Here is a 9,326-nt window from a genome sequence, read left to right as displayed (position 1 = left end):
GGAGTGCTCCTCGACCCAGAGCTTTCACTGGAAGCTCAGGTGACAGCGGTGGCGAGGAGCGCTCCCAAGCTGCAGACCTTGTCCCTAAGAGGGAGTGCAACCCCATTCAGGACTAAGTTCAGGTCCCCTTCCCCGAAGCCCGATCCGCCAACCAACAGGACCTCCGTCTTGTCTGGATTGAGCTTCAGTTTATTGGCCCTCATCCAGCCCATAACCTTGGCCAGGCACCGGTTCAGTACAGTCACTGCCTCACCTGGATTGGTAGAAAACGAGAGGTAGGGCTGGGTATCATCAGCGTACTGATGATTCTGCAGCCCACACCTCCTGATGACCTCTCCCAGCGGTTTCATGTTTTAACCATCATTTTAACAATTAATGGGTTTTAAACATTTTAAGATTTTTTTATTTCTTTTTGTTTTCAGTCACACTTTCTATTTTTTTGCTATTTTTAGTTTAGTTTATAATGTTCAATTTTAGATATTTTAATAATTGTAGTTTTAATATTGTATTTCATAATTTTATATAATGCAAGCTGCCCTGAGTGCTTCTGTGGAAGGACAGGATATAAATGCTGTAATAAATAAATAAATGCATACATTATTAAATATAAATTAATAATTATTTAAATAACATGGGCAATTAACTCAAACAATTTAATAATACTTTTCATTATCTCTTTGTGGTTACAGCAGACCTTACTGGACAAGGACATCTTGCTACTGCTCTTATCATTGCTATGTCAACTATTTTCATAATGGCTATTGCTATTGTCCTGATCATTATGTTCTACATTGTGAAAACTAAAACTTCAGCTCAAGGTAAGCTGCCAGTTAATAAAAAGAATTCCAGCTTTGAGATACCGTGCTTTATAGACACCTGCTGAGAGCTGATGAATATTAATAAAAGGCATGATTTCACATTTCAGCTTGTTGCACCAGCCATTCGGTGAAGACGGTAGAAGCCCAGGCCAATACACAGGAAGAGAAAAAAGAAGCACAAGGTTTGGACTCCTTTGTAATTTCTGTTTTTCACACATCAAATCCTACAGGGCTTAAATGATCCTGGTTCAGTGTCCTGTAAAAATGTACTTTTTAAATGGCTTTAACTCAAATTCCTGTTAGGAGACTAATAATTGGGAAAGCATCTGTGCAACCCAGAATTTCATTGAATGTACCCCTAATTAAGACTCAGCACTATACTTTGGTAATTTTTCCTGAACACCCATATACTGGAGCTAGCAAGGCAGGCACAGTCACAACTGCAGTGCTTTTTTGTCAGTTCAATTTTCTCTTTTAATTTACAGAAAACGTGGTGATTTTCTCAGAGAAAGATGAGTTTGGAAAGTTGACAGCCACTCCAGCTAAGGCTGTCAAGAGGTATGTGGTAACAGCACAAGCATATTGATAATGAAAAGGAACACAATAGTGAGCAACTGTGATTTGTAAGAAATGTATGCAGTGCAATCTTGAATGTGTTTACTCAGAAGCAAGCCCCACTGACTTCATTTAGGACTGCAGACTTCTTTTGCTTAAGTGGCTCAAAAGAAGCATTTAAAATGAAATGGCATGCTTTAAAAAACAAGTCCCCTAGTACTGCAATGCAAGAATCCTTTGAATATGCAATCGTCCCCATCCATTTCAAGGTATGGAATCAATATTTGTATGTAAAAAAGGAACTCATTTGAAATGAAAGAACAAGTCATCCATGTAACAGGTTGCTGGACTGAGATACTGTATGTGACTGTGGATCCCGTTGGAAAGGGGAAGGCACAGAATAGATAAATCGAGGCAGCCAATGTATAGCTTTTCAGAAGTTGTTGGACTGCAACTCCCATTAGACTTTCCAGCACAGACAATGGTTAGGAATGATGGGAATGGAGGTCCAACAGCATCTGAAAGGCCACACATTTCACATCCTTGGGATAAGCGGCAATCCTATGTCCACATACCTGGGAAGAAGCCTTATAGAACTCATAATCAATAGGATTATGTTGTAAAAGATTGTATTCATTTTAACATCCAAGATACAGATGGAGAATATTTATTTTCATGCAAAAAGCTCTGTTGGCTTCATGAATTCTGTTGCAAAATTTACTTACGGTTCAGCCTAGCTCCTGCAAACATTATGCACATATTAAAAATGTAATTTAAGGCAAAGAAAAAAGCATTGCTGGAACCATGCATGCTGTAGCAATCCTTATGTTTTTCTCCCCAGTGAAAATGATGCTTCTTCAGAGAATGAGAGACTATTAAGCCGTAGCATGGACAGTGATGAAGAAGCAGCCATTGACAAGCAAGGGACTCCAGAACTGTGCCTGTTGTCCCTAGTACATTTGGCTAGAGATAAATCTTCTACACACAACAAATCAACTGGCGTAAGTCTCACTTGAACTTTTGACCGGTTGGGTCAACAACATGTTTGGTTATATGTCTTGGAGGTTAATTGAATTGTTAATTGAACAGATACTGTCCCCATTCAGATGAAAAAACTCATTTAAACCCCCTAATGCATGGCTTATATTCCTTGGTACAATCCGAATGAAATTTGCACTCCTCCTGCAGGAGCAAGTTGCTGTTGATGGTGGTAGCAGCTTTCCATATATAGCACACAAAGGTTGCAGAGATGGGGTGTGTTCATTGGAACTATGGTGCAGGAGGCGAGGACCAAGCCCTTCCACTGAAATGTTCAGCTGCTAATTTACAACAACAATAACAAGAACAGAAACACATCATGTGCCATGTTGCATTTAGCATGATGCATAGTTAGGACCTAAATCAGTGATGGCGAACCGTTTAGAGATCGCGTGCCCAAACTGCAACCCAAAACCCACTTATTTATCGCAAAGTGCCAACACTGCAATAAAACCTGAAAACTGAGGCTTTAGTTTAGAAAAAACAACTCATACATTAACATCTTTTGCCTTAAAAGAAAAACATAACAACAGAGCTTTCAGTGATACAAACAGCTTTATATTGAAATGCGTTTGCACAATTAATGTGATATTTGCTGTAGTATGCATGCTGATAATTTGTCAAACCTTGGCTTATACTTAGTTAGTTTAAGAGCAACATATGGAGCACTCAGGTCATCTGTTAGTCTGTTTCTTGTATCAGATTTGATATAATTCAAAGCTGAAAACAGCTGCTCACAAGTATAATATAATCCAAACAAAGTAAGAAAAGCAATCCCAAGTGCTTTCATTGACTTAAAATTATTTGGCAGAGAATTCCACACTTTAAGGATTCCATTTTCTGAACCACCAGCTGTGCTGTCCTTTGTCATCCCTTCACAATCTGTCTTCTCAATTGTTGCACACAGGTCATAGAATTTATTTTTCCAGATAGAGCTTTCTTGAAATGCCAATAGCTCCATTTCCAGATTTTCAAGATCTAACTAGTGTAGATCTAACCAGAAAGATCAAGTTCTTCAAATTTGGCTTTATCTGGAGAAGTAAGAAAACACAGGGTTGTCTCCATCTTACAGAACTGTAAAAATCTGTTACTAAAATTCTCCTTTGCAGCTGCTACAATGTTAGAAAATTCCTTGTAGATTTCCTGATGTATTGTAGGATTGTCTGTAAATGTTGTAGAATTTTCTAAATGCATTTTTAGATTTGGAAAATATTTCAGCTGCCCACTTTCAAGGTCTCTTTCAAAAACCTGCAGTTTTCTCCCAAATATTTTGATATCACAAACATCTTTTCTGCTGTTTTCGCTACACCTTGTAGCTTTTTGTTCAGTACATTGAAATGTAGTGTAAAATCTGTAAAAAACATGAGGTTGTTAAGCCAGGCCTTATCAGTGAACTGTGGATATTCCTGCTTCTTTTCATTCATAAACAGCCTAATTTCATCCAAGCAGGCTACAAATCTCTCCAGGACTCGTCCTCTGCTCGGCCACCGGACATTATTGCACATAAGTAAAGTATTATACTGTGCCTGAACCTCATCAAGAAGTGCTTGAAACTGTCAAAAATTAAGAGCATGAGCCATGATGTAATTCACCATTTTTGTGACATCTTTGAGGATATTGTCTAATTTTTTGCTACTTTCCCTGGCACAAACAGCTTCTTCATGTATAATACAATGAAACTGAATGTTTTGCTTTTTTAACAAAGAACTGTATGAAACCAGATGTTGCCCCCACCATGCAAGGTGCCCCATCACTGGTAATTGAAACCACTTTTTCTGGTCTTCTTGTGACAAAAAAGCCTCCATCACAGCATTGTAGGTATCTATCCCTTGTGTTCTTCCAGGCAAAGACACCAGTTTCACCAGCACTTCTCTCATGATATCACCAACAGCCTAACACAAAATTACTGCTAGCCTTGCATGATTATTTATATCTGTGCTTTCATCCAAGCACATGGAGTAACAGGCTGCCTGTTGTAAGTCGGTGGTGAGCTGCTGACTAACATTGCTTGCCATGCGCAGGACTCAGTCTTTAACAGTATTTCTGCTAAGTGGCGTCTCAGAGATGAGTTGCATGATTTTATCCTTGTTTGGGAAATCATGAAAAAGGGAATTACTCCTAGACCATATGCATTTTGATAATATCCCCATCAGAGGGGGGCTTACCATGTTTTGCTATGCACAGTGAAATTTGAAGGCAGCAGCTGTCAGATGATTTGTTTTAGAAAGATAGTTGCACGATACTGGGAATGATATTTCCTCAATTTCCGTTCAAGAAACTCTTTCCTTTCAGTTTCACCAAGTTCAGCAACACTTTTGTGGCTGGTGTCAAAGTGTCGTCTGGCACCTGATGTGTGACACACAACACTTTCACTACACAGAATACATAATGTTTTCCCTTTGCATTCAATCACTCCAAATGACTCTGTCCAAGGCCCTTGGAATGATCTTTCACTATCTGTTTTCAGTTTTGCTTTTTTTGCTGTAGTCTTCAAAAAACTACAAAAAACATGACATTTTAAAAAATGAAGCACCCAATACAAATCTATCCCTATACCAAAAATAGCTAACACTATTAGTTAACACTAAAGAATTGGATATTCCCTGAATCAACAACCTACGGCAGTGATTTTCAGCTGGGGTTCCTCTTGAATTTGCTGACCACCAGCACGAGGGGGCAATGTTCCACTGACCACCCGCTCTGAAAATGGCATCTGAGTGTATTTCCTACCTTGTGGGGGCTTCTGCTAAAATCACAGCCAGTCCAAGCAAAAGCCTGGCAGCTCACTGACTGGCCATGTGAAAGCTCAGTGAGTTGCGGCTAATGAGGCCTGGCACCCTTAATCTTCCCAAATATGTGTATGGCTGCTGGGCGATGCCTGCCAACAAAGAGGGCTTTGTGTGCCCCTTGGGGCACGCGTGCCATAGGTTTGCCATCACTGACCTAAATCCTTCGAGAAGGAGATCACAGCTGAGGTTGGTGGAGTGACTATTAAATAGGCTGTATCCAGTTTCTAGCCAATATCAATACCAGAGATGAAAACTGAAATAGGAAACTTGCGTTTTTACTAAACTCACAAGCTATCGGTCTTGTTTCATTAATATACTGGCTAAATAGTGAAAGGCAACTCCTAACTTCCAGAATGGCCGTGCCCAGGATTATATCCATGACAGGCATTTTGCTCATGGCAAATGATTTTGTGCTGGTGGAAACCATGTTCTGAAGCATGCACAAGGGCAGAATCCAACTGAAGTTCTGCTTGTGCAACTGCTTTTAAACTGCAGGGTTCACAAGTGGTCCGCTAGTGTGCTGCACCACATGAAATGACAGCAGAGCCCCCCTTAGCACAGCCGTTCTTCCTCCAGCAGTACTTAGTTTGCCCTAAGAAGAAGGAACTGAAGAAGGAAAAAGAATTGGCAGAGGCCAGATGGGAACACCTTTGGATCCAGCCCACAATGAACAGTGTGTCCCAAGGCAACCTCAGTTCTGCCGCATACCATCCAATGCAAGCCTATATTAGTTTGTTTTGCTTAACCATCTTCTTCTGTAGTGTAAAGAGGCAAACAATATTGGACACGAAAGTCCCTTCCTGGACCTTGGAAACTGATTTCAGCATCACCTCAGATTTCATGAGGGAATGGCCACACTTTGAAAAACAACAAGCTTGTCTTCACATCCATAAAAGCTAAATATGTGCTTTAAAAACACCCCCAAGTTTCTTAGGAGACTGCATTTTACACTCAATACCAAAGTAAGTACTGCTTTGTTTGGTTGTGAAACTGCAGAATACACACAACTTACTGCTTCTGATAGTCTCTTCACACATCTCTGAGATAACCATGAAAGTCTTCTCTATAAAAAGAAATGTTTTTGTCCTTTGTTTTTCTTAGATACAAAGTCGGAGGAAAAAGATACTTGATTTGTATGCTAATGTATGCAGCTTTGCAGAAGGTAGGTGAAAGAAGAACATACTTGTATAAAGTGAAAAAATGAATGTGTAACTCTGTTATTCTCTTTTTAAAGTGAGTAGTATGAAGCTTCAAGAATGTCAGTATGTCACAATCAGTAGATGCAGATAAAACCCACATTTTCCTTTCCAGAAGCAGTTCTTCCTTTTGAGTAGTTGTCATTGCTATTATTCTTACCCAAGAGGTAGCCTTTGAAAAAGGCTCTCAGAGATTGATTTCCTGTTTATCTCACCTACCCTGGGGAACTTAGTAGGTCCCACCAGGAATTTCAACTTTTACCTGAAATACGTATTGACTCCCAAGGTGAAAATAGTATTTCCTTTAAAAAGAAAGGAAAAGGATCCTTTTTCTAAGGTTTCCAGTGCTTATTGACTGACATGTCTTGCCTTCACTGTTGCTGGATGCCTGTTTTTCTCCCCCAGTCATAGACCTCCAGTTAAATGTTCCTGCCTTTTAATGCATCGATGGTCAAAGCAGAAAGATGGGGAAGGGGAACTGCAAAATAAGGAAGGGATCCATAGTTTTTCCACAATCTTTGACTTTTGGTAAAAGATAGAAGATTGGAACGCAGACTTGGATAAGGAATAGAACACATTAGGTCTATCTGCTGCTGAAGCAGATAAAACCACCAAGCAATTTCTTATTGCTGTTTCTGCTGCAAGATGAAATAAATGCTATGAAAAGCAATGAACTGACCTGGAAGAATAGTCGGCACTGGGATGGGGATGGGGCAATACATATGCAACAGTGAGGGGAATAATTCAATAAACAGCGGCAGTGCTATAAAGACTGTATGTGAACGTAGGTTCATGTTAAGGAAACAAAGATGGTTCTAAGAGGGAGAAACATCATCTTAATCTGATTCTAAATTTCCTTTTTTAGGCCTCAGCCCTACCGAGCTGCCATTTGATTGTCTGGAGAAGACCAGCAGGATGCTTAGTTCTACGTACAACACAGAGAAAGCCATTGTGAAGACATGGCGTCACCTGGCTGAGAGCTTTGGGCTGAAGCGGGATGAAATCGGTGGCATGACAGACGGCATGCAACTTTTTGACCGCATTAGCACAGCAGGCTACAGTATTCCAGAACTGCTGACGAAACTAGTGCAGATTGAGAGGCTAGATGCTGTGGAGTCTCTCTGTGCAGACATCTTGGAGTGGGCTCAAGTGGCACCCAAGCCGGATCCAGTGGTATCCTCTTGACATGCCTTTTTGTGACCTTCACTTCTCAAGGATTTAAGAGGACATCAGCTCCTGGAGCAACAGGACCCTTCATGGGACCGAATTTTGAAAGCTTAGATGGCCTTCAGATTTCAGTAGCATTTCCTGCTGCTCAAAGAATAAAGTGGGCCAAGATGTGTTACTGGTTCTCACAGACAATGGCAAGGAGCTCAACGTGAAGACTTTTTGAATGAAAATGGCTGGACCTAACAAAAGATGCTCATTTCTGACTCCTTTTACAAGCACAGATCCCATATCCTTGCTTTGCTTTGAAGAAATCTGCTATGGATTAACTTTGTTTCAGTCCTCAGCAATTAGTAATTACCATCCAATATAGTTCTGGCAGATACAAATTAGAAGGCTAGTTCTGCTACAGCTAGTATTTAACTGATTATCAGTTTCTTCTCATATGTTTTTAAAGTATAAAGGTAAAGATAAAGGTTTCCCCTTGACATTAATTCCAGTCATGCCTGACTCTAGGGGGTGGTGCTCATCTCCGTTTCCTAGCCAAGGGAGCCAGTGTTTGTCTGCAGTTTCCGTGGTCATGTGGCCGGCATGACTAAACACCAAAGTGCACGGAACACTGTTACCTTCCCACCGAAGGGGTACCTTTTTATCTACTTGCATTTTCGTGCTTTTGAACTGCAAGGTTGGCAGGAGCTGGGACGGAGCAACAGGAACTCACCCCGTTGTGCAGATTCGAACCAGTGACCTTTCAGTCAACCAGCCCAGCGGTTTAAACCACTGCACCACCTGCAGTCCCTTTTTAAAGTATAGCTATGCTATAATTGGTCAAAGAACTACTGCATTATTCATTTTCTTCAAAAGTCAGCACATCATAAGTCTTAGTATATGTGGTCCAAACAGACATTTCAGAAATATTTCATATATATTAGTATATGGACATTGTCAGAACCCAATTATGAATATGATTATGCATTTAGTAGAAAAATAATGTGGCTATAGTTTATATACCAGAAGGGGAAAATGTTTAAAAGGATGTAGGAGTATTTACTGGCCCTCCAAAATAGGTTGGATCAGGAGATTATGATGCAACTATAGTGCTGTTCATAAATTTGTCCAGTCCAATTTTAAATGTAATTTAAAAAGTAATTACTATCACAGCTGTTTTTTGTACAGAACATTTTAAAATATGACTACATATGGCTGAAACTGTTACGAGCACCAAAAGAAACTCAAGAAATGCATCTACTTAACCAAAACAGCCTTTTCCCTGGACAATTATAATAGGAGTTAACCCAGTAAAGATCAATAAGTGTGCTCAGGATCTTCTGAAAGACCACATCCTGATTCATTTAAAGTAACAAATCTGAATAGGTCTATACTCTTATCTTGATGCCCCACCATCCCCTCTACTCTTCCCTACCATGAGAGAGGTTAGACACTATCCACTTTTGAAATCACTGCAGTTTATTGTGACATCCAGACTCAGAGAACTGTAGTTTGTTCTGTCTTTGATTAGTTTATAAAGTAGGATATCAAACCATGCTTTGATGATAGTTTTCTTTAAACTAGCCACAGTTAAAACAAACCTCATTATAAGTTCAGATGTAAGAAGGAACTATGGTTAATTCAAAAAGAAGAACATGCAGTCTCCTAATTTCACAAGTGGAGGAGAGGACAGAGAGGTGTACACAAGCTTTGGGCTCATGCAGGCTTGGCTCATAGTTTGTTATTACATCTTTTTCATCATAACCAATATTCCT

General features: G+C 39.9%; 1 protein-coding gene across 1 annotated transcript in view; it reads left to right on the top strand.

Moving 5' to 3' along the window:
* Positions 1–7,581, top strand: part of EDAR (ectodysplasin A receptor) — a 22,952-nt gene extending 15,371 nt beyond the window's left edge. The window contains exons 6-11 of the mRNA XM_044429319.1: positions 690–818; positions 926–1,000; positions 1,304–1,376; positions 2,215–2,374; positions 6,302–6,362; positions 7,262–7,581. Coding sequence (XP_044285254.1) covers positions 690–818; positions 926–1,000; positions 1,304–1,376; positions 2,215–2,374; positions 6,302–6,362; positions 7,262–7,581 — 818 coding nt within the window. The remainder of the gene's footprint in view (positions 1–689; positions 819–925; positions 1,001–1,303; positions 1,377–2,214; positions 2,375–6,301; positions 6,363–7,261) is intronic.
* Positions 7,582–9,326: the final 1,745 nt, after the last annotated feature.

Source organism: Varanus komodoensis, unplaced genomic scaffold (assembly GCF_004798865.1).
Source record: "Varanus komodoensis strain SLA01 unplaced genomic scaffold, ASM479886v1 scaffold2, whole genome shotgun sequence".
Classification (NCBI taxonomy): domain Eukaryota; kingdom Metazoa; phylum Chordata; class Lepidosauria; order Squamata; family Varanidae; genus Varanus; species Varanus komodoensis.
Note: the sequence above shows the minus strand (reverse complement) of the source record. Positions and strands in the feature narration are given on the sequence as shown.